General features: G+C 43.9%; 1 protein-coding gene across 1 annotated transcript in view; it reads right to left on the bottom strand.

Annotated features, from left to right (window-relative positions):
- scn4aa (sodium channel, voltage-gated, type IV, alpha, a) overlaps nucleotides 1-24,953 on the bottom strand; it is a 43,202-nt gene that overhangs the window by 5,710 nt on the left and 12,539 nt on the right. Inside the window, exons 10-22 of the mRNA XM_024387013.2 lie at nucleotides 22,649-22,834; nucleotides 21,944-22,052; nucleotides 18,325-18,563; nucleotides 17,885-18,058; nucleotides 17,343-17,699; nucleotides 3,539-3,970; nucleotides 3,112-3,241; nucleotides 2,528-2,682; nucleotides 2,245-2,418; nucleotides 1,832-1,954; nucleotides 941-1,222; nucleotides 553-606; nucleotides 74-211 (exon numbers count right to left, since the gene is read on the bottom strand). Coding sequence (XP_024242781.1) covers nucleotides 74-211; nucleotides 553-606; nucleotides 941-1,222; nucleotides 1,832-1,954; nucleotides 2,245-2,418; nucleotides 2,528-2,682; nucleotides 3,112-3,241; nucleotides 3,539-3,970; nucleotides 17,343-17,699; nucleotides 17,885-18,058; nucleotides 18,325-18,563; nucleotides 21,944-22,052; nucleotides 22,649-22,834 — 2,553 coding nt within the window. The remainder of the gene's footprint in view (nucleotides 1-73; nucleotides 212-552; nucleotides 607-940; nucleotides 1,223-1,831; nucleotides 1,955-2,244; nucleotides 2,419-2,527; nucleotides 2,683-3,111; nucleotides 3,242-3,538; nucleotides 3,971-17,342; nucleotides 17,700-17,884; nucleotides 18,059-18,324; nucleotides 18,564-21,943; nucleotides 22,053-22,648; nucleotides 22,835-24,953) is intronic.

The raw sequence follows: 24,953 nt of genomic DNA, 5'->3' as shown, positions 1-24,953 counted from the left end.
AACTATATATCTATCATCTTTTAATCACTTTATTTACTAGTAAAAAAATAAATAAAAAAGAGATGGTGCTTATCTTTTTCTTTTGCTGGTTGAAATTGTCAATAATGACACCAATGAAAAGATTGAGGGTGAAGAAGGAGCCGAAGATGATGAAGATGACAAAGTAGATGTACATGTAGAGGTTGATCTCATACGAGGGCTGCTCCTCCACCTAGGGGACCATAAATAGTTTCGCTTGTCAAACAAACAAAAAAACTATTTACTTACAACAATTCAACTGCCACCAATGTGTCCGGTAACACTTTGAAATGACTTTCCTGAATAAGCATTAATAATATCTGACTAACTGTGTATAACTATACACTTTTTAATAAAAGCATTTTGAAGCGTTACAATTCACAAGCATTAATCACATTTATGATCATTTATAAAGCATGTATACACATTTTTCAATGGCTTACTCATTAATGCTATGACTTTTGTATTCTGTGGAAATTGCTCCCCAAACCAAATGTTTATATTACAGTATCTTATATTTCTATAAGTACCTACTTCTCGAGAGTCCACAGCAGCATACATGATGTCCATCCAGCCTTTAAATGTGGCCTGTAGAGAGATAGGGCACTTTTTTTCAGATACTTTTGAGTACATCAACACCCTCAGAGAAGGAAACAATATTAAATACTTTAGTAGACCAGGGGGTGACCAAGTCTCTTCCTTCAGAGCTACTGGGTATGCAGGCATTTGCTCCAAACCTGTTGTTACACACTTGATTGAGTTAATCGAGTTCCTGGTGAGCAGCTAATTAGTTGAATCAGGTGTGCTAGAGTAAGGTTGGAGCAAAAGCCAGGAGGAAGGGTAGCTCTCCGGGAGGAGGATTGGGCCACAGCTTGAGAGCCAGCGCACAGCACCCATGCATCGCAGAAACCCTGGCCCTCACCACTTGCAGCAGAGAGAGGTAGCCCAAGCCCACGTTGTCGTAGTTGACTTTGACGTTGACCCAGCGGGCTTCCTGGGTGGCGTGCTGCAGGGCAAGGCAGTCGCTCCTGTTGTTGACCTCGGTGATGGGGAACAGCTCCTCCGTGGTGGTGTTGATGCAGCGGTAGAACTTTCCGGCAAACAGGTTGACCCCCATGATGCTGAAGATGAGCCAGAAGATGAGGCACACCAGCAGCACGTTGAAGATGGAGGGGATGGCGCCGACAAGAGCGTTTACCACCACCTTCCTCCCATAGACAGGACACAGTGCAGTCAAAACCATTAAAGTCACCTCCGTTACAATAGTCAGCCATGACCACTGCAGTCACTGCCGCCCAACAGTAAGTCATGCTCAGTCAAGACAGCAGTAAGTCAAAATAGTCAGTCAAGACAGCTAACACCACCTTCGTCACAATAGTCAGTCATGATGACCACTAACATCACCTCGGTCACAATAGTAATTTATGACCACTGCAGTCACCTTGGTCCCAATAGTAAGACATGCTCCCTGCAGTCAAAATAGTCAGTCACGACCACTAACGCCAGCTCTCTCACAGTAGTAAGTCATGAGAATAATACACTTGTCACAAGTAGTCACCTCCGTCACAATAGTCAGTGATGACCCCTAACACCACCTACATCCTAACAGTCAGTCATGACCATTTACATCACCTCCATCGCAATAGTCATAGCTAACCACAGTCAACTCTGTCACAAGACGTCACTGTCAGAGAGGTGTCACTGTCAGTGTGTGTATGCGTTTAGGGTTGTCTGTATCAGCATTTCTGTCGGTGTGTCTTTCTCTGCATGGATATTTAAGTGTTGTACTAATAGGTTTGAAACAGTTACTCACCCTCATTCCCTCAAATCTTGACAGGGCTCGAAGTGGCCTTAGAGCCCTGAGTGTTCTAAGAGACTTGATTGGTCCAAGTTCAGAGTAGCCCATCCAGTTAGCTCCTAAAGTGACTAAGGAAACCTGAGGCAGGATTGTAACGTCATTGTAGTCACCCAACATCTCGTTATATGCTTGTACGAATGACCAAAATGTTACAAATTTAAGGTCTTGTATTTTCTGCCAAGCAGGATAACACAAAAATCAATTACTTGCAGAGAATACAAGGTAACACAAATTTCAATGTCTTCCTTGATTTTCACGTACATGTATTATGGAGCTCGCCCACTACAGTGATAATAGTTGTAACATTGCTTAACCCACGTTTCATTCTGTGTAAATATCACTCCAAAAACAATTCAATGGAAACTCACATCCACAATTAGGAAGTCCAGCCAACACCAAGCGTTGGTGAAGTAGGTCTTGAAGCCGTACGCCACCCATTTTAAGAGCATCTCAATGATAAAGACATAGGTGAAGACTTTGTCTGCATACTCCAGGATGATTTTGATAGTTCTTCTCCTCTCAATGTAAATATCCTCAAAAGCCTATCAGAAGTGAGCCAAAGAAAATGGATCTCAATATATATAACCAGTGGCCTTCCCAGAGTAATGGAGTATTAACTGTAAATAGGTCAACGACCAAGGACTCACTCACCAGAGCTCCACTGCTTAGGAGGATCATGAAGACTATGAAGGTCTCAAAGTAGTCGTGTTCCACGATGGTGAAACAGGTCCTGCGGAGGTTCCACCACTTCTTGCCTCTGCCCTGAGAGACGTCAAATGTCAGACACGGCCATCGAGCGATACAGCCTGGAGAGAGAGAGAGAAATGCCAACATGGTGTTTTTGTACGCTTCATTTGGACTATTTCACTTGCCCCCCGAGGTGCTGTCTGTGTAGCATAGCCTACAGTCTAGCCATGTCCTGAGCGAGTTGGACAATCCCGCAAATAAAAGATTTGACGAATCATGGCAATCACTTTACTGACATTATTAAGATGTGACTCCAAACTCACCTTACATGAAATAGAATATAGTAACTCTCTCTCTGTGAATGCTGATGTGCCAATTTGTGTGATATGGGACAAAGTTTACAGATATTTCCACAAGTAAATTAGACATCAAACACTTGATATTAGCATTGCATTTTTGTAATTTAGTAACAATACATTGTAAAGACCATGAAAATCAGGAAACCCAACCCAGATCTATTTAAGCAGGGGACAGTATTTCCTGTGTACCATCAGTGAAGCAAGCTTCTGGTTCCTCTGGCTCTGGCTCCTCCTCTTCCTCCTCTTCCACAGGCTCTGGTTCAGGTACATAGTCCACCGTGCTGCACACCGAGGACTCGTCACCCACTGCACCCAACAACTATGGATGGGGAGGAGAGAGACTGAGTGGCTGAGACAAAATGTCAGCCACAACTTCAGGATAGGAGAGAGAGGAGAAATCTAACTCATGTAGGATTGTGAACTCAGATTGAAAAGAACCACCAAGTGAGATTTGTCCTGATTCTTATACTTGTTTGCTTAAATATCCAGGTAACACTTTACATGGTATACTTGAAAGATTTGTGAAGGGTTTATAAGTAGTTTATTAACTGATAATTATTAGTTCATAGATAAAGCAGAGTACAATTATCGTCTTCAGTTTGCCATCATACTGTACCTTCAAGTGATCACCTTGTCCATTTTCTTCATCTGATGTAAAAGACCCACTGTAGTCATCATCGTTCTCAAAGTCCGTCTCCCCCTGGGCAATGGGCACATTGAGGCTCATCTCGCCGTCTGCCTGAAGCCCGTCCACACAGTTGGTCATCCCGTCGGCCATCTTGGAATCCTGGCACGTGTCTAAGTGGTTTAGTGCAAAGGTCTCCTTTTCGGGGTTTCCTTCGATCCCCTCACCCCCTTCCTTGTCCCCGGTGGCCTTTTTGCCCAGTAGCTGCAGGACCATGTGGCGGACAGAGGCTTTCACCCAGTCGATGCCCCAGTTGATCCTGCCGATGGCGATCTGGAGGTTGTTCATCTCACCGTCGTCATCACTGGACAGGTTGTCTCCACTGAATGAGCTTAGCAGCAAGGCCAGGAAGAGGTTCAGCACCTACAAGGAGGTAGAGGTGGCAGTTCTCTTTGAAAGTTAGAGAGAAGGTGTCTGACAGGGCAGTGTGGGGAATCTGATCCTACTTTACTCCCAGCTACTCCTAGCCTTGTGCGTTTAAGGGAGGTGTTCTGAGAGAATTAAAAGACAGCCAAAAGACACATCTATTCTATTCTGCTTCATGGCTTAGTGACTTACTGCGTGCTTACAGGCAGCTGAGCAAAAAAATGGAGGAAAACTAAACTTCCGTGGGACCTACCATCCTTCCACTCACTCCTCTCCACCTTCTCTTCCTCTGTATGCACTGCTAAAGGCACTTTCTATCACTCTAAATTCCAGGCTTCTGCCTCTAACCCTAGGAAACTATTTTCTACCTTCTCCTCCCTCAAACTTCCATCCCCCTCCCTGCTCCCTCTCTGCGGATGACTTTGTCAACCACTTTGAAAAGAAGGTTGACAACATCTACTCATTAAATCAGCCTACTGAGTCCACTGGTCCCACTCACATAGAACTACCCAATGCCTTGACCTCTTTCTCCCCTCTCTTCAGATAAAATCCTGCATCTAATAAAATCACTTTTTATATCTACTGTTTACAGGCCTCCTGGGCCATATACAGCGTTCCTCATTGAGTTCTCTGAATTCCTATCGGACCTTGTAGTCATAGCAGATAATATTCTAATCTTTGGTGACTTTAATATTCACATGGAAAAGTCCACAGACCCACTCCAAAAGGCTTTCAGAGCCATCATCGACTCAGTGGGTTTTGTCCAACATGTCTCTGGACCTACTCACTGTCACAGTCATACTCTAACTAGTTTTGTCCCATGGGATAAATGTTGTGGATCTTAATGTTTTTCCTCAAAATCCTGGACTATCGGACCACCATTTTATTATGTTTGCAATTACAACAAATAATCTGCTCAGACCCCAACCAAGGAACATCAAAAGTCGTGCTATAAATTCACAGACAACACGAAGATTCCTTGATGTCCTCCCAGACTCCCTCTGTCTACCCAAGGATGTCAGAGGACAAAAATCAGTTAACCACCCAACTGAGGAACTCAATTTAACCTTGCGCAATACCCTAGATGCAGTTGCACCCCTAAAAACTAAAAACATTTGTCATAAGAAACTAGCTCCCTGGTATACAGAAAATACCCGCGCTCAGAAGCAAGCTTCCAGAAAATTGGAACGGAAATGGCGCCACACCAAACTGGAAGTCTTCCGACTAGCTTGGAAAGACAGTACCGTGCAGTATCGAAGAGCCCTTTACTGCTGCTTGATCATCCTATTTTTCCAACTTAATTGAGGAAAATAAGAACAATCCGAAATTCCTTTTTGATACTGTCGCAAAGTTAACTAAAAAGCAGCATTCCCCAAGAGAGGTTGGCTTTCACTTCAGCAGTAATAAATTCATGAACTTCTTTGAGGAAAAGATCATGATTATTAGAAAGCAAATTACAGACTCCTCTTTAAATCTGCATATTCCTTCAAAGCTCAGTTGTCCTGAGTCTGCACAACTTCCAGGACCTGGGATCAAGAGAGACACTCAAGTGTTTTAGTACTATATCTCTTGACACAATGATGAAAATAATCATGGCCTCTAAACCTTCAAATCAAATGTATTTATATAGCCCTTCGTACATCAGCTGATATCTCAAAGTGCTGCACAGAACCCAGCCTAAAACCCCAAACAGCAAGCAATGCCGGTGTAGAAGCACGGTGGCTAGGAAAAACTCCCTAGAAAGGCCAAAACCTAGGAAGAAACCTAGAGAGGAACCAGGCTATGTGGGGTGGCCAGTCCTCTTCTGGCTGTGCCGGGTGGAGATTATAACAGAACATGGCCAAGATGTTCAAATGTTCATAAATGACCAGCATGGTCGTATAATAATAAGGCAGAACAGTTGAAACTGGAGCAGCAGCACGGTCAGATGGACTGGGGACAGCAAGGAGTCATCATGTCAGGTAGTCCTGGGGCATGGTCCTAGGGCTCAGGTCCTCCGAGAGAGAGAAAAAAAGAGAGAATTAGAGAGAGCATATGTGTGGTGGCCAGTCCTCTTCTGGCTGTGCCGGGTGGAGATTATAACAGAACATGGCCAAGATGTTCAAATGTTCATAAATGATCAGCATGTTCGAATAATAAGAAGGCAGAACAGTTGAAACTGGAGCAGCAGCACGGCCAGGTGGACTGGGGACAGCAAGGAGTCATCATGTCAGGTAATCCTGGGGCATGGTCCTAGGGCTCAGGTCCTCCGAGAGAGAGAAGGAGAGAATTAGAGAACGCACACTAAAATTCACACAGGACACCGAATAGGACAGGAGAAGTACTCCAGATATAACAAACTGACCCTAGCCCCCCGACACATAAACTACCTCAGCATAAATACTGGAGGCTGAGACAGGAGGGGTCAGGAGACACTGTGGACCCATCCGAGGACACCCCCGGACAGGGGGGTGCTGCATACTGGACCCTATTCCAACTAAACTACTGAAAGAGCTGCTTCCTGTGCTTGGCCCTCCTATATTGAACATAATAAACGGCTCTCTATTCACCGGATGTGTACCAAACTCACTAAAAGTGGCAGTAATAAAGCTTCTCTTGAAAAAGCCAAACCTTGACCCAGAAAATATTTAAAAATCTATATAAAAAAAACTAAAAATCGGCCTATATTGAATCTTCCATTCATCTCAAAAATGTTAGAAAAGGCTGTTGCGCAGCAACTCACTGCCTTCCTGAAGACAAACAATGTATACGAAATGCTTCAGTCTGGTTTCAGACCCCATCATAGCACTGAGACTGCACTTGTGAAGGTGGTAAATGACCTTATAATGGCATCAGACCGAGGCTCTGCATCTGTCCTTGTGCTCCTAGACCTTAGTGCTGCTTTTGATACCGTCGATCACCACTTTCTTTTGGAGAGATTGGAAACCCAAATTGGTCTACACGGACAAGTTCTTGCCTGGTTTAGATCTTATCTGTCGGAAAGATATCAGTTTGTCTCTGTGAATGGTTTGTCCACTGACAAATCAACTAAATTTCGGTGTTCCTCAAGGTTCCGTTTTAGGACCACTATTGTTTTCACTATATATTTTACCTCTTGGGGATGTCATTCGAAAACATAAATGTTAACTTTCACTGCTATGCGGATGATACACAGCTGTACATTTCAATGAAACATGGTGACGACCCAAAATTGCCCTCGCTAGAAGTCTGTGTTTCAGACATAAGGAAGTGGATGGCTGCAAACTTTCTACTTTTAAACTGGGACAAAACAGAGATGCTTGTTCTAGGTCCCAAGAAACAAAGATATCTTCTGTTGAATCTGACAATTAATCTTAATGGTTGTACAGTCGTCTCAAATAAAACTGTGAAGCACCTCGGCGTTACTCTGGACCCTGATCTCTCTTTTGAAGAACATATCAAGACTGTTTCAAGGACAGATTTTTTCCATCTACGTAACATTGCAAAAATCAGAAACTTTCTGTCCAAAAATGATGCAGAAAGATTAATCCATGCTTTTGTTACTTCTAGGTTAGACTACTGCAATGCTCTACTTTCCGGCTACCCGGATAAAGCACTAAATAAACTTCAGTTAGTGCTAAATACAGCTGCTAGAATCCTGACTAGAACCAAACATTTTGATCATATTACTCCAGTACTAGCCTCCCTACACTGGCTTCCTGTCAAGGCAAGGGCTGATTTCAAGGTTTTACTGCTAACCTACAAAGCATTATATGGGCTTGCTCCTACCTATCTCTCTGATTTGGTCTTGCCGTACATACCCACAAGACGCATGCCTCCTAATTGTCCCTAGAATTTCTAAGCAAACAGCTGGAGGCAGGGCTTTCTCCTATAGAGCTCCATTTTTATGGAATGGTCTGCCTACCCATGTGAGAGACAAACTCGGTCTCAACCTTTAAGTCTTAACTGAAGACTCATCTCTTCAGTGGGTCATATGATTGAGTGTAGTCTGGCCCAGGAGTGTGAAGGTGAACGGAAAGGCTCTGGAGCAACGAACCGCCCTTGCTGTCTCTGCCTGGCCGGTTCCCCTCTTTCCACTGGGATTCTCTGCCTCTGACCTTATTACAGGGGCTGAGTCACTGGCTTACTGGTGCTCTTTCATGCTGTCCCTAGGAGGGGTGCGTCACCTGAGTGGGTTGAGTCACTGATGTGATCTTCCTGTCTGGGTTGGCGCCCCCCTTGGGTTGTGCCGTGGCAGAGATCTTTGTGGGTTATACTCGGCCTTGTCTCAGGATGGTAAGTTGGTGGTTGAAGATATCCCTCTAGTGGTGTGGGGGCTGTGCTTTAGCAAAGTGGGTGGGGTTATATCCTTCCTGTTTGGCCCTGTCCGGGGGTGTCATCGGATGGGGCCACAGTGTCTCCTGACCCCTCCTGTCTCAGACTCCAGTATTTATGCTGCAGTAGTGTGTGTTGGGGGGCTAGGGTCAGTTTGTTATATCTGGAGTAATTCTCCTGTCCTATCCGGTGTCCTGTGTGAATTTAAGTATGCTCTCTCTAATTCTCTCTTTCTTTCTCTCTCGGAGGACCTGAGCCCTAGGACCCTGCCTCAGGACTACCTGGCATGATGACTTCTTGCTGTCCCCAGTCCACTTGGCCGTGCTGCTGCTCCAGTTTCAACTGTTCTGCCTGTGTTTATTATTATTTGACCATGCTGGTCATTTATGAACATTTGAACATCTTGGCCATGTTCTGTTATAATCTCCACCCGGCACAGCCAGAAGAGGACTGGCCACCCCACATAGCCTGGTTCCTCTCTAGGTTTCTTCCTAGGTTTTGGCCTTTCTAGGGAGTTGTTCCTAGCCACCGTGCTTCTATACCTGCATTGCTTGCTGTTTGGGGTTTTAGGCTGGGTTTCTGTACAGCACTTTGAGATATCAGCTGATGTACGAAGGGCTATATAAACAAATTTGATTTGATTAGTGAGGTCTGACCACACGACAACCCGCCCGCTCAACCTCATTCCCTCCTCAAGACCATCTATGGATACCTTCTCCCATTCCTCACATCCCTCATCAACTCATCCCTGACCATTGACTGCTTCCCCTCGGACTTCAAAATTGCCCAAGTCGATCCCCTTCTCAAGAAATCAACACTCGACTCCCTTCTTTCTTTTCTTTCCAAAACACTTGAGCGTGCTGCCGCTGACTAACTCTCTCGCCATTTCTCTCAGAACGATCTTCTTAACCATAACCAGTCAGGTTTCGAGACGGGTCACTCAACCGAGATTGCTCTTCTCTGTGTCATGGAGACTCTCCGCCAGTGTTGTGTTCGAGACCACCTAAAGTGGGACTGGTTCAAGACAAAGACCGGAGCAAATCGAGTCCGAGTCAAGACCAAGACCGGAGGGGGTGAGAACGAGTCAAGACCGAGACCAGGAGGGAGACAAAGGGTCCGAGACCAAGCCAAGGCTGAGACCAGGAAAATGTGAGTCCAATTCAAGACCATGATTGTGATTTTGTCAAATCATCACCATAGTAAGAGTTTGAAATGTCCAGTATTTCTGTATTCATATTTCAGAACAACATATGGATTCTTTAGACATTAAGAATGGTGAAGTGCTGAATGCTGGGGGAAAATAGAGCCACTCTACAAATTATTACTAACCCAAACACAGTGGGGAACATTGAGTGCCTCCTATAATAATACCTCTAATTACATTATTCTTTTCAATGATGTTCTGATTTAATCTATTAAGTTTTTGTTGAAAAGGGTTTACACTGAAGAGAAAAAGAGATCCAATCAGGATTTTTCTTTAGTGGTCTCTGGGGAGATAAATCTAGCTAGCTAAGTCAGCCATTGGCTACCAAAAAATGTATGGAAACTTTTGCCTTCTCAAAGGCCAACAGGTCCTTGCGCAACAGCGAGCAGTAGTTTTCCAGTTTATCCACAGTCTAGTAGGCTAGGTTTGCAGTGGCTGCAGCAGGTGTTATTGAAGAGGAAGTTGTTGCTAATTTGGTAGCTTCTCCCTTTTCAAGAATAACTTTCAACGACAAGCTGAGTTTCAAATGATCATCATCTGGTGAGTGGAAGTGTATTTTTCATTGCAGGGCGCTTGCTGTTATCCATCTCTTTGAAAATAACTTGTTGCATTTAAACTTTAGGTCAGCGGATACTTTGTGTGCTAAACTTGAAATGCTTTTGCAATGGGAAGTCATAGTTGTACATTTCGATTAGCTAATGCTTAGCCTCATGGTTGTGTTTTTGTATTCTTTTGAATAGGCAACTACCACGGTTTTGTAGTGGATGCGAGCTTCGACTGGAAGCCAGTGGAGTGTGAGAAGTAGCGGGGGGATATGGTAGAACTTCGGAAGGTTGAAGACCAGGTGGGCTGCATCGTTCTGGATAAGATGCAGGGGTTTGCTGCCCGCTCTGTCCAGTTCAAGCTCTTCTCTGTCCTGGCACCCCAATGGTGGAACCAGCTTCCCCCTTAAGCTAGAACAGCAGTGTCCCTGCCCATCTTCCGAAAACATCTGAAACCCTACCTCTTAAAAGATTGCCTTTCATGTACTAACACTCGCACTTAATAGCTACTTTATTAAGGAAAATGTGCTTACAAGGAATGTGATAAGTGGTTGTCCCACCTAGCCATCTTAAGATGAATGCATTAACTGTAAGTCTCTCTGGATAAGAGCATCTGCTAAATGACTCAAATGTTAATGAGAGAGAGCGAGATAATGAAGAGAAGAAAACGTACACTATTTTCAAGTGCCTCCTAAACAGGAACGTTTGTGAGACACGTGTGTCACCAAGCCTCGTGCTGTAAAATAAAGTGAATCCGTTTAATCATACACCTGGGCGTCTCGTATACATAACGCATATAAAGTTGATGTCGTTCGGTGGTGACAATATAATGTTGCCTGCGATTCTTCTGGAGGTGGCTATCTTTAGTGTCTAAACCCCGTTAGACCATATCTGGGTTCTTATTTCTCAGATTAAGATGTAGATCATGGTTACATGGTGGACTGGGCAAGGCTGATCTCTCTCATTCCTCTGTAAGGAGCTGTGAATCCGCCAGAGGCCCTGGGAAAGGGCTGAGAGGGGCAGAAACACAAGGCTTAAGGGGGTTAGCAGCACAGGGGGCTCGAAAGGGCTAGAAATGAAGGTCTACGGTAGCGGTGGATAGGGCTGTGGAGGTAATCACAGTGTGTTGAGACATAGGGCTGACAACGGGCTAACTTGGCGCTAACATAACACCACAAAGAAAAAAAAGGACTTTGGGGGGGGGGCAAACTGGACTGAGAATGGTAGAAGTAGTCTCTTGGAGCAAATACAGGGCTTGTAGGAGAGACATCGGGGGGGAAACAGGCTGGAGGGGAGCAGACAATAAAAAGTTCAAATCGAGATGACCAACCATAATATACATTGTTGGCTGCCACTCAGAGCGGCCTACCGTTATTGTGCTCGTAAGTCGCAACTGTACTCAAAAGGAACCTCCCCCATATTCCATACAGCGTGTGTTCGTGTGATGGGACATTTGATTACCTTCCCTATCAATTAGTGATGCATTCTGCAGACGTCTCTCTCTCGGATCTGATCCCCGAGGCCCTCTCGCCGTGCGCCGCTCAGCTGTCAGTGTTTGTTCCGTCCGTGCCAGGGGGCTCACTTAAGCTGGGTCTTAGCAGATACCCAAGGTCAGAACCACTGTTTGCTGGCTCAAGTCATTTGACTTAAATAGATAGAAGCCCCCCCCCCCTGCCGATTAATAAATAGACTGTTAAAATAGAATGACCCAAAAACACCATTATTGTGCAGTAAAACCACGAAATGTAATGAAACTGAACTGAGATCTGGTGTTTGGTGGTTGTTTGAATGTAAACTCAATGTGTATTATGATACATCCAAAGTGGAAACATCCAAAGTGGTTCTGCAATCTGAATAATTGTGTTTTTAAGAGAGGGTTGTGAAAACATTTTTTTTTTTTTTTTTAGTGCATGTACAATGCAGCATCAAAACATAAACAATAATATTTGGCAGACTGTGTCTCTCATACAAAGCTTATGTAAGTTAAAATAGAGGTAATGTGTAAGGTGGGCCATCATCACTAGTTTTCATGTGAGAGAACTGTTCAGAATTCTCCCATTCTGAGGTAATGGAGGTGGAGAGAGGGCACTCGTGGAAGGTGGGCCCTCTAGCAAACTCTATAAAACAGGCAAGTTTTCAGGCACCTCCCCTGACACATATTTAACCCCTTATTTTTGTTGGCACCAAACTACCTTCATGCTTCCATTAATTTGAATGGGTAACAAACGAACAAAAGCGGAGAACACCATTGTGTTCATGAGTCTCCCCTTTCCATAGTGGTCATAATAGTTTCTCTAGGCCAAACCGTTCGGACGCTACAGATGTTTTTGTGAGAAGACCGTGGTCTCATGGTCTGACAAACACCGCTGTAGCTCGGCAACCTTCCACCACAGATGCGGAAGGCCGACGCGGTGGATTGAGATGCAACAAAAAAACTGATATCTCTACCTTAAACTGACAGATTTTGATGGGGATTTTTTAAATTATGTTACTTAGATTAAGGATTTTAACTACACTTTTTGTAATTGAAGTGCATAAATATTATTTTAATTATGATTAATCGCATTGTCTGAAAACATCCCAAATACATAATCTGTACAGATAAAATCTACAATGCAATGCAAAAACAAGTTGACATCGAGTAGGGTGTCTACCAACTCTACCCAGAGGTATTGAAAACGAACTTGTGATTAAATTTCATGTTCTTATGTTATAAAATACATTTTAACAAGGCAAATGTGATTATTCATGTCCTCAATAATTCAGTGGGGTCTTTCTCTAACATTATATCCAAAAAGTCAGATTTCGTAATTTATCTAGTCTATCCCATAATAAGCACCAAGCACTGTTGACATGGAGGTGCAGGTTACTAGCAACAACTTTTGAGGATTTTACATTTTGTGGTGGTCGTCTTCAAAGTTGTTTACCTGGTTAACAAAAAGCTAAATTACCATGATACAAGTTGAAATAAATGTAAGAGGCTTTGAAAATAAAAAGCTTGTATTACACTTAGTGCTCCATTGCCATTTCACAGAGGTACACTTGTTTTTGTAAGAAATCTTCAAAAGAGAACAGGACTTTCTAATTAATATGAGAAACGTATACTAAAATTCTACATGTCATGTCTCAAAATCGATATCCGTCTTACCTCTCTATATATTGTTTTATGTCCTGTGAATTCAACAGGAAAGATGAGTTCATCGGGAAAGTGAGTATGTCAGGTAGCCAGTAGCCTTAATTCTTTCAGAATCCAGCCTAGCTGACATTACTCAATTTTCCATTTTTTGACCACTTTTTTCCTCTGGCCTCCATTGATTTAATCATCATAATTCTGACTGTCCCACAAGGGTTAACACTCCAATAACTTTTGAACAGATTCCCTCTCTCCACTGGGATTCTCTGCCTCTAACCCTATTACGGGAGTCACTGGCTTACTGGTGCTCTTCCATGCTGTCCCTAGGATGGGTGCGTCACTTGAGTGGGTTGAGTCAATGACGTGATCTTCCTGTCCGGGTTGGCGCCCCCCTCGGGTTCGTGCCGTGGGGGAGATCTTCGTGGGCTATACTCGGCCTTGTCTCAGGGTAGTAAGTTGGTGGTTGAAGATATCCCTCTAGTGGTGTGGGGGCTGTGCTTTGGCAAAGTGGGTGGGGTTATCTCCTGCCTGTTTCACCCTGTCTGGAGGTATCGTCGGATGGGGCCACAGTGTCTCGACGCCTCCTGTCTCAACCTACAGTATTTATGCTGCAATAGTTTATGTGTCAGGGGGCTAGGGTCAGTCTGTTATATCTGGAGTATTTCTCCTGTCTTATCTGGTGTCCTGTGTGAATTTAAGTATGCTCCCTCTAATTCTCTCTCTTTCTCCGTCTCTCTCTCCGAGGACCTAAGCCCTAGGACCATGCCTCAGGACTACCTGGCCTGATGACTCCTTGCTGTCCACAGGTGCTGACCTGTTGCACCCTCTACAACCACTGTGATTATTATTATCTGACCCTGCTGGTCATCTATGAACATTTGAACATCTTGGCCATGTACTGTTATAATCTCCAACCGGCACAGCCAGAGGAGGACTGGCCACCCCTCTGAGCCTGGTTCCTCTAGTTTTCTTCCTAGGTTCCGGCCTTTCTATGGAGTTTTTTCCTAGCCACCGTGCTTCTACATCTACATTGCTTGCTGTTTGGGGTTTTAGGCTGGGTTTTTGTACAGCACTTTGACATCGGCTGATGTAAAAAGGGCTTTATAAATCAATTTGATTATGATCGAGACATGAGTTTTGGACCATTGGTTTTCTTAGAGAATTACATACACAATTAACATATTATTTGACCATTGGTCAAAAGATGAGCTTTTAATTGGACACCCTACATTGAGGTAAAAAATGTGTTCTTTATGAATTTACCTAATTATGCTTCCCGTTACTTTAGAAAAAAAAAATGTAAATTTGTTTTTTGTTTGTTTTGCTTTTTATGCGCTTTGAAATTGTTTAAATATATTGTTTTACCCCTTTTTCGTGGTATCCAATTGGTAGTCTTGTTCCATCGCTGCAACTCCCGTATGGACTCGGGATGCCCGCTTAACCCGGAAGCCAGCTGCACCAATGTCTCGGAGGAAACACTGTACACCTGACGACCATATCAGCGTGCATTGCCCCCGGCCCACCACAGGAGTGGCTAGTGCGCGATGGGACAAGAACCTCCCCTAACCCAGACTACGCTGGGCCAATTATGCACCGCCCCTTGGGTCTCCCAGCTGCGACAAAGCCTGGACTTGAACCAAGATCTCTAGTGGCACAGCTAGTACTGTGATGCAGTGCCTTAGACCAGTGTGCCAATCGGGAGGCCTGTGCTTTGAGCATTATTAATCTACAGCTCACTTTGAGCAAATTCTGGATTTTTTGACAGCCCTAATAGAAATGATCTGGTATATTGTAATATGATTACGGGATTCGTAGAGGGACACTACTGATAGTGGTTGGCTTAGATGCCTTGGTATTGCATGGAACCACAAGTGGTGGCTAAGGCAATACACTCCACCTATGATGGGGTGCAGGATGGGAGGCCCTGTCCCGGTCTTTACTCATCTTCCAGAACAAGGACATGCAGATGAGCTGTTAGCTGATCACACAAGCACAATATTTGCGGCGTGAGGCCAAATGCATTTCCTCTCTCTGGTGGTTATTAATAGAATCAAGCGGAAATGGCTATTCTCATCCCGACGAGCTAACAAAAGCACTGGGTACTCGCGCCAACACTAACATGGCTTTTTTTGTGTCTCACACCCCCTCAACCCCCATCCAAGTCCCCTGCTGCCTATGGCTGCGGTGTCTTCCAGACCAACAGCATATACTGTAACTTAGACACTACACTGTTAAAATGAAGTGCATTTTTTTTAACACTAATTCTAGTGGCAACTGAGCTGCTGCCACCACCTTAAAGGAGACGAGACCTTAACTTAACTGAAGTATTGAAACACTTGGTTGTGAAGGTATTGGGACAGATTTAAGGTGTACTGAAACATTCATCCTGAGGAGTTCTGAAACATGACAAGGTATGTTGTCACATCACATAATCAAGAGTTGTGCCACACCTTGCCAAAGACTGGAGAACTAACCCAGAAAAGGTTGAAAACACCATTCCAAATACTGTACTGTAAATGGGAGTGCCTCCTCTTATTGTACAGTGGTTCTTCCTTTAAAAGTTGCAGCGTACTGCAGCACAGCATTGCAGGGCGCCGCAGAAATCTATGGCACGTTATTTAACTGTCAGCCATTGTTGCCAGAATGACGCAATTTACCACAATCTGCCACCATCTACCACAAACGGTCACGGCATAAGCGCAAAACTTTTAAAGGAAGAACCACTGTATATTCCCTACTCTCATATGGTTTGTTGATTAACTCATTAGTAATTTCAAAAGGTCAAATGTATTTTTACTCGTTACGTGGTGGTCCCGTTCTGTGAGCTTGCGTGGCCTACCAGTTCACGGCTGAGCCTTTGTTGCTCCTAGACGCTTCCACTTCACAATAACAGCACTAAGAGTTGACCAGGGCAGCTCTAGGCAGGGCAGAAATTTGACAAACTGACTTGTTGGAAAGGTGGCATCCTATGACGGTGCCACGTTGAAAGTCACAGCTCTTCAGTAAGTCCATTCTACTGGTTGTCTATGGAGATTGCATGGCTGTGTGCTCTATTTCATACACCTGTCAGCAACGGGTGTGGCTGAATATAGCCGAATCCACTCATTTGAAGGGGTGCCCACATACTTTTGGCCATGTAGTGTGTCTGTTCTTGGTGTCTCTAGGGGGCCAAAAATAGACTCTCCATCAGCTGTGTGCACAATATCTCCTGGACTGACTGAGCATTACAATACTATAATCGTTAGGTCTGCAGAGATTTCGAATAACTGTTACGGAGATTTACAAGTTGACAGTAGTGACAGATGTTCACAGTTGGGGACCGCATGTGTTGTTGAGAGGCATTATCTAGGATCTCTAGAATGTTCACTATACTTAAAAGATTTGTGCCCTCACACTGAATATCTATTTATACTTCCATACAACCCTAATTAAAGGGATAGTCTTTACATAACTAGATAAGACAGTGTCTGTCCTATATTTGAGAGATATAAGTAAGCTCTGGAAACAAAATACATGTATTACCCGTATACATGTGTAAATTCCCTATTCACTTCCATACATTTTTCAGTCTGGTACTAGGTTACCTTCAGACGAGTCTTGTGAGGCTTGAACGTCGTAGAGCAAAACAACTGATATGTACATATTTGAGAGCATCTAACCTTTCCATAGTGAGTCCTAACATAGTTTCTTGCCCAAACCATTTGTACTCTGTGGACGTTTCCATCAAAACCAATTTTTCGGGAACGTTTCCTGGTCTGACAAACACCACTGTAGCTCTGCCACCTTCCACCGCAGATGCGGGAGGCCGACATCGGCGGATACGGTGGGTTGAGACGCTGGTATCTCTAGCATAAACAGACTGATTTTGAAGGGGATTTCATTTATCACGCAAATTAGATTCCCACACGGGAGTGGGCATCGACTCTATGGTGAAACAGCTACGCCCGTTTGTGATATTACAAAGAAGTTAATGAAAACAACAAAAAATTTCCCCCTCTGACATTGCACATGCAATAGAAGAGCACAATATGCACTGCAATTTTTTTGGACCATGTTCCCCGACCCTCCTGAGCTCGGTAACAAAAACGATAAGAATGTTGGCGGGACGTCCGTGGTGCTTTTTCCCACTACTGCAGCTTTAAGGATGAGGGTTAGGTTTAGGGATTAGGGGTACAGTTGGGTGTCTGCTGCACTCACCACCAGGTTTCCGATGACCATGACCATCATGAAGACCACCAGGCACATCCCGGCTCCGGCCACCTCCATACAGTCCCACATGGTCTCGATCCACTCCCCGCACAGGATGCGAAACACGATGAGGAATGAGTGGAAGAAGTCGTGCATGTGCCAACGTGGCAACTCGCAGTCGGTGGCAATCTTACACACGCATTCCTTGTAGCTCTTACCAAAGAGCTGCATGCCCACCACGGCGAAGATGAAGACGATGATGGCCAGCACCAAGGTCAGGTTGCCCAGAGCGCCCACAGAGTTGCCAATAATCTTGATCAGCATGTTGAGCGTGGGCCACGACTTGGCTAGTTTGAAGACACGCAGCTGCCTCCAACACATAGTACATTAACAGACAGACAACACACAAATTGCATTTTTCATGGCTTGATGTGCTCTTGATGCAAGTTCCATTGTTGTACATTGTCCCTGTAAACTAAATGAGTACAATAAAGTTAATCTACGAATACTATTTCACAGACATGAATTGACTGGAAATCAGTGTGTCTTACCAAACGGAAAGACCTGAGAACGGACAGGCCTTGGACATTGGCTAGACCTAACTCCACCAGACTGAACGTGACAATGATACTGTCGAAAATGTTCCAGCCGACCTGGAAGTAGTAGTACGGATCCATGGCGCAAAGCTTGAAGACCATCTCTGCTGTGAAGATCCCAGTGAAAACCTAGAGGGGGATTCATATCAGAAATATAAACAAGTGGTCATTTGGATACATCATGTCAAATATCATAACTCGGATGTTAAGAAATGTTCTCATCAACACAAGAAAAGACTAAGTAATATCCGATTCAAGCGAACAACATGACACCTGAAATTATATGTCACACAGTTATAAGGAAGCGAGAGTAGCAATGCAAGTTTGAGCTAGCAATACAGCTAGCTTTACACACCTAACATCTACCTCTAAACTAGCCCTTTAAAAGTTGTTACCAGGTTCCCCACGGAGAGCATGTGGTCAAACTCTGGGCTCATGGGGTAGTGCTCCATGGCCATGAAGAGGGTGTTGAGCACGATGCAGATGGTGATGCCTAGGTCCACGAAGGGGTCCATCACAATAAAGAGCAACCACTTCTTCAACCATACCCAGGGCATGCAACAGTCCCACTTCAGGAAGATGTCGGCAAACTTGTACCAGCCGGGTGGACAAGGCTTCTGGGCGTCTTCCAGCTCTATTAGAAAGAGAGGGAAGGTTTAGATGACCAGTTCAATAATAATGTTTAATAGAAACATAATAACAAACATTTTTTATATGATTTGGAATTATGGCTGAAAACTCTACAATTCATCCCTCTTGCCGTTGTTATGAAGTTAAAAAAATACAACGAAACAAAGTTACCCAAGACTACTAAGACACCCCTAGAATATTGATCTGGCATTCGAGCAAAATGTCCTGCTCTAAAAAGTGACAGGAGTGGATATGATTGACAGAATTAGGGACATTTGTCATTCATTGCCCTAGTTCAACGCTCTTTGATTTTAAGAACATGCATTGGTGACATTCATGTGTCGTTAAATGTGTATAAATATGGGCAATCTGTCTGTTCTAAACAAAAACAACAAGTAAATGAAATGCAACGGTGGGTAACACCAGAATTCATGCCCGTGGTGCCAGCCCGCCCTGGAAGGCTGAAATAGCTCAAGCTTAGCACCAAGAGGGCATGCAACTGTACATTAACAGGGCTCTCTCCCCCCTCACTCACATACACACACACAATGTGATTGGCTGCTCTGTGTGTGACAGACTTCAGACAATGCTACTGTAATGAGAGGTGGGGGGGGGGTCAGAAGGCCATGTCTACAACCACCATGATAAGCTAGGCAATTACACTTCACATTAGAGCGAAGACTACATCCACTCCCAACTAAGCCTAGTGTATTTCTAAACTTGCCTGAGGGACTTGACATGTCTCCTACTGTGGATGGTTATGTTTGTCTCACAGGCAAGAAACAGACCAATGACACACAGTACATTTCATGGCATGTATATATATATGTATATACACACACTGCTCAAAAAAATAAAGGGAACACTAAAATAACACATCCTAGATCTGAATGAATGAAATATTCTTATTAAATACTTTTTTCTTTATATAGTTGAATGTGCTGACAACAAAATCACACAACAATTATCAATGGAAATCAAATTTATCAACCCATGGAGGTCTGGATTTGGAGTGACACTCAAAATTAAAGTGGAAAACCACACTACAGGCTGATCCAACTTCGATGTAATGTCCTTAAAACAAGTCAAAATGAGGCTCAGTAGTGTGTGTGGACTCCATGTGCCTGTATGACCTCCCTACAACGCCTGGGCATGCTCCTGATGAGGTGGCGGATGGTCTCCTGAGGGATCTCCTCCCTGACCTGGACTAAAGCATCCGCCAACTCCTGGACAGTCTGTGGTGCAACGTGGCCTTGGTCGATGGAGCGAGACATGATGTCCCAGATGTGCTCAATTGGATTCAGGTCTGGGGAACGGGCAGGCCAGTCCATAGCACATCTTGCAGGAACTGCTGACACACTCCAGCCACATGAGGTCTAGCATTGTCTTGCATTAGGAGGAACCCAGGGCCAACCGCACCAGCATATGGTCTCACAAGGGGTCTGAGGATCTCATCTCGGTACCTAATGGCAGTCAGGCTACCTCTGGCGAGCACATGGAGGGCTGTGCGGCCCCCCAAAGAAATGCTACCCCACACCATGACTGACCCACCGCCAAACCGGTCATGCTGGAGGATGTTGCAGGCAGCAGAACGTTCTCCACGGCGTCTCCAGACTCTGTCACATGCTCAGTGTGAACCTGCTTTCATCTGTGAAGAGCACAGGGCACCAGTGGCGAATTTGCCAATCTTGGTGTTCTCTGGCAAATGCCAAACGTCCTGCACGGTGTTGGGCTATAAGCACAACCCCCACCTGTGGACGTCGGGCCCTCATACCACCCTCATGGAGTCTGTTTCTGACCGTTTGAGCAGACACATGCACATTTGTGGCCTGCTGGAGGTCATTTTGCAGGGCTCTGGCAGTGCTCCTCCTGCTCCTCCTTGCACAAAGGCGGGGGTAGCGGTCCTGCTGCTGGGTTGTTGCCCTCCTACGGCCTCCTCCACATCTCCTGATGTACTGGCCTGTCTCCTGGTAGCGCCTTCATGCTCTGGACACTACGCTGACAGACACAGCAAACCTTCTTGCCACAGCTCGCATTGATGTGCCTTCCTGGATGAGCTGCACTACTTGAGCCACTTGTGTGGGTTGTAGACTCCGTCTCGTGCTACCACTAGAGTGAAAGCACCGCCAACATTCAAAAGTGACCAAAACATCAGCCAGGAAGCATAGGAACTGAGAAGTGGTCTGTGGTCACCACCTGCAGAACCACTCCTTTATTGGGGGTGTCTTGCTAATTGCTTATAATTTCCACCTGTTGTCTATTCCATTTGCACAACAGCATGTGAAATGTATTGTCGATCAGTGTTGCTTCCTAAGTGGACAGTTTGATTTCACAGAAGTGTGATTGACTTGGAGTTACATTGTGTTGTTTAAGTGTTCCCTTTATTTTTTTGAGCAGTGTATATATATATGACAGTAGTTGTTGAAGTTGACAAAAAACAAATATTTGTATGCATTATGAATGGATCAATAGGGACATTTTATTCTGAAAATACACTGAACAAAAATATAAACGCAACATGTAAAGTGTTGATCCCATGTTCCATGAGCTGAAAGAAGATCCCAGAAATTCTCCATACACACAAAACGATTATTTCTGAAATTTTGTGCACAAACTTGTTCACAAATTTTTTCACATTCCTGTTAGTGAGCATTCGATCCTTTGTCAAGATAATTAATCCACCTGACAGGTGTGGCATATCAAGAAGCTGAGTAAACAGCACCCTGTGCTGGGGACAATAAAAGGCTGCACTAAAATGTGCAGTTTTGTCACACAACACAGTGCCACAGATGTCTCAAGTTGAGGGAATGTGCAATTGTCATGACTGCAGAATGTTCACCAGAGCTGTTGCTAGAGAATTCAATTTTAATGTGTCAACCATAAGCCACCACCTCCAACTTCGTTTTAGAGAATTTGGCAGGACATCCAACCGGCCTCACAACCGCAGACCACGTGTAACCATGCTAGCACAGGACCTCCACATCTTCACCTGCGTCCACCCCTTTAATGGGGAAAAACTATTTCTGATTGGCTTCCCTCCCAGAACCATCCATGGCGGCGCCCCTGCCTAGTCATGTGAAATCCATAGATTAGGGCCGAATGAATTCATTTCAATTGACTCATTTCCTTTTATGAACTGTAACTCAGCAAAATATTTTAAATTGTTGTATGTTGCCTTTATATTTTTGTTCAGAATACAGTTATCAATGCAGGGCTGCATTTTACTCTCTTCCGAAACAAATCCTGAATTAAAATGATATCATTGTCATTGTTGATGATATCACAATGGTAATACTATCATTCAAGAATCATCGTCATCATTATCAGCATTTTCACCATTGTTGTCGTCATAATCATGACCATCACTATGTGTCGCTCTCTTACCCTCCATGACGGTGGTGAGAACACTAACAGCACTCGCCGATCTGTTCTTCAGGCCTGGCTGCTCCAGATGGAACATGCTGTCCTCTTTGAGCTCGTCCTCTGGAACCGACTGGGGGGGAGGGTGAAGTCTCATCATCACTGGCCACTAAACATCTTACATGCTGTCTACACCGCGTGCACAAGCATTACAAAATAAAATGTACACATACATGTTATTTAATCATTGCACCCACACCACTAGTGCGCGTCAGCGAGTGTCTGCGTAGCCGGGAGTTAATATAGAACTTGGTTCTATTTGTGACGCTCAACAAGTCCTGCCTCCCAAATCTCCTCGTTGGTTTTTAGGAGCATATACCCATGTGGGTGATTGAAAGATGAACTGAGGTCCACACTCTAGTCGGTTGTAGCAATGCTCCTATATAATTGGTTTAGAGTTTGTTTTGATATTTAAAAATATAATTTGTTTTACCAGACCACATGACCACACGTATACATACGGTCTAGTAAGCATGTTAGGTGTTACTGAACGATTGAAGGGTTGTGTATACAAGACAACAAAGACCAACAGCCAAAACAACCTGCATTTGATGTGAATTTGTAAAAGAATGAGACAAAACAAACTGCACTCCCACCACTGTGGACCCATTCTGACCTATAAACGTTGACCTGATAAGATAAACATTAGCAAGGAGACGTCACACTGACCTCCGACTCAGAGGACACTGGAACGATGGCCAGACGGGGCACGATTCTCCCATTACAGTCCTTGATAACATCATCTCCGAGGCTCTGCTCGTCATCCGCAGAGCCCCCGTATGACCCAGAGTGATGACTAAGCTCTTTCTGACTTGTCAGGGTCGCCTGACTTCCAGCAGCAGCATCAGCTTGCTCCTGTGAAACACAAATGATAAATCGATCAGAGTTAATTGTGTAAAGTAGGGCAGCCACTGGCCTACCGGACAGGTCATGGTGAAAACATTTGCACACAAAAATGCAGTCAAAAAGTTGAACTGAATATGATTTAATTTACCTTGGATATTGCAGCCCATTTGTGTAGCCTATTAGCCAGACAAAACAATACATAGTGGCTGAATTTATCCTCAAGCAACAAAAAAAATTCCTAATTGTTAGGCTATTTTAAGTGTAATTTTTATAAAACCTTTGTAGTAGCTAAATGGTATATAGTTAAAGATAGGAGGCTAGACTGCATGATGAAACAATCCCTAGTAAGCTAGTGTTTTGAGGGTGGACTGTATTTCTGGCCAAGCTGGTAGAGTGAGGTGGGCTCATGTCATGCAGGTTCAGGTAGGCTATACAGGACAGTTGTATATTCCCAAAAAATCTATTGGTAGTTGATTAGGGGTGAACTTTGACCTTGCAGGATCCATAGAAATCTTGTTACACCAGTGAGGGCTGCATGGTATGGGCAAAAATTTGAATTGCTATACTTTTTTTCAAATTGCTACCAAATATTGCGATTTGAGTGGATAAGTAAACTATACATTGAGTATACAAAACCTTCTTTCGAATGTTTTGTACACTCAATGTATAGTTTACTTATCCAAATATTCCAAATATTAAGTTGCACACCCTTTCACCCTCAGACAAGCCTGAATTCGTTGGGGCATGGGCTCTACAAGGTGTCAAGCGTTCTGCAGGGATGCTGGCCCATGTTGACTCCAATGCTTCCCACAGTTGGCTGAATGTCTTTTGGGTGGTGAACCATTCTTAATACACACAGGAAACTGTTGACCATGAAAAACCCACCAGCGTTGCAGTTCGTGACACACTCAAACCGAAGCGCCTGGCACCTACTACCATACCCTGTTTAAAGGGACTTAAATCTGTTGTCTTGCCCATTCACCCTCTGAATGGCACACATACACAATCCATGTCTCAATTGTCTCGAGGCTTAAAAATCCTTATTTAACCTGTCTTCTCCCCTTCATCTACACTGGTTGAAGTGGATTCAATAAGTGACATCAATAAGGGATCCTAGCTTTCAACTAGATTTACCTGTCATGGAAAGAGCAGGTGTTCTAAATGTTTTGTATACTCAGTGTAGCTCAGAACATAGAAATATAATGATTTATGTTAAAACGCAAAGTGGAAAGCAGTATTGCTCTTGTTTGGAACAATCTCTTGACTGCATTTGACCTAACAGAAAAGCATGCAAACGTATCGTGAATATAAGTGAATCTAACAGCGAGGAGGAGGAATTGTGCTGCTTAAGTGACAGGGGGCGTGGCTTGGTGTGTGTGGGAACAAGCCGCAAGAGGAGAGAGGAAGAGAGAGGCGAACGCTGCTGAGTGGTGTTTCAAAACATTCCGATATGGACATCTCTTGCAATATGGATATTGGGTAAACCGATTTGAATTCAGTCACTTTTCGACAGCACCCCTTTTGATTGGAACGAAAACTTCCATACATACTGTATTTGCCTATTGTAGAAGTGCTCAAGAGACAAAAGTGCTCAAAGTTGACCTATTTTGCTGACCTTTAAACACTGGAAAAGATAAACGGTTGAGATTGATACGATTTAAAAGCTTAAACAGGTTTGTTATTAAACTATTTAATTTCTTGAAAAAACTTTTTTTGTACAAATTGTCATTTTACCAGAAAAAACAATAAACTCCTTTTTTTTCATATTCACATACAGTATGTTGTAGCTTAGACCCTATATTTTACCTCATCTGAGGTTTTGTGTTGTGCCCGCCATCGTTTGATACACAACATGCTCTTCATTACAGGTTGGGTGTCATGTTTTGGCTGACTAAAATTGGAATAAAATTGACATTTCAACTTTCAAAATTTAACACAGAGATTGTTGGAGGTTCGCGCAGAAAACGTTGACTTGAATGGGAATATCTGTTTAAAACTACACTGTTGAACTATTGAAATTATAGATATAGAAATAATAGATGTGACTATTTAAGTTGACATTCAACGGTGGGTGGACCGGCGGCCGTCTTTGTGGTAGTAATTAAAGATCCAATTTAAATTCAATGGT

The sequence above is a fragment of the Oncorhynchus tshawytscha genome, linkage group LG24 (assembly GCF_018296145.1).
Source record: "Oncorhynchus tshawytscha isolate Ot180627B linkage group LG24, Otsh_v2.0, whole genome shotgun sequence".
Classification (NCBI taxonomy): Eukaryota; Metazoa; Chordata; class Actinopteri; order Salmoniformes; family Salmonidae; genus Oncorhynchus; species Oncorhynchus tshawytscha.
This window is presented reverse-complemented; position numbering and strand designations above follow the sequence as displayed.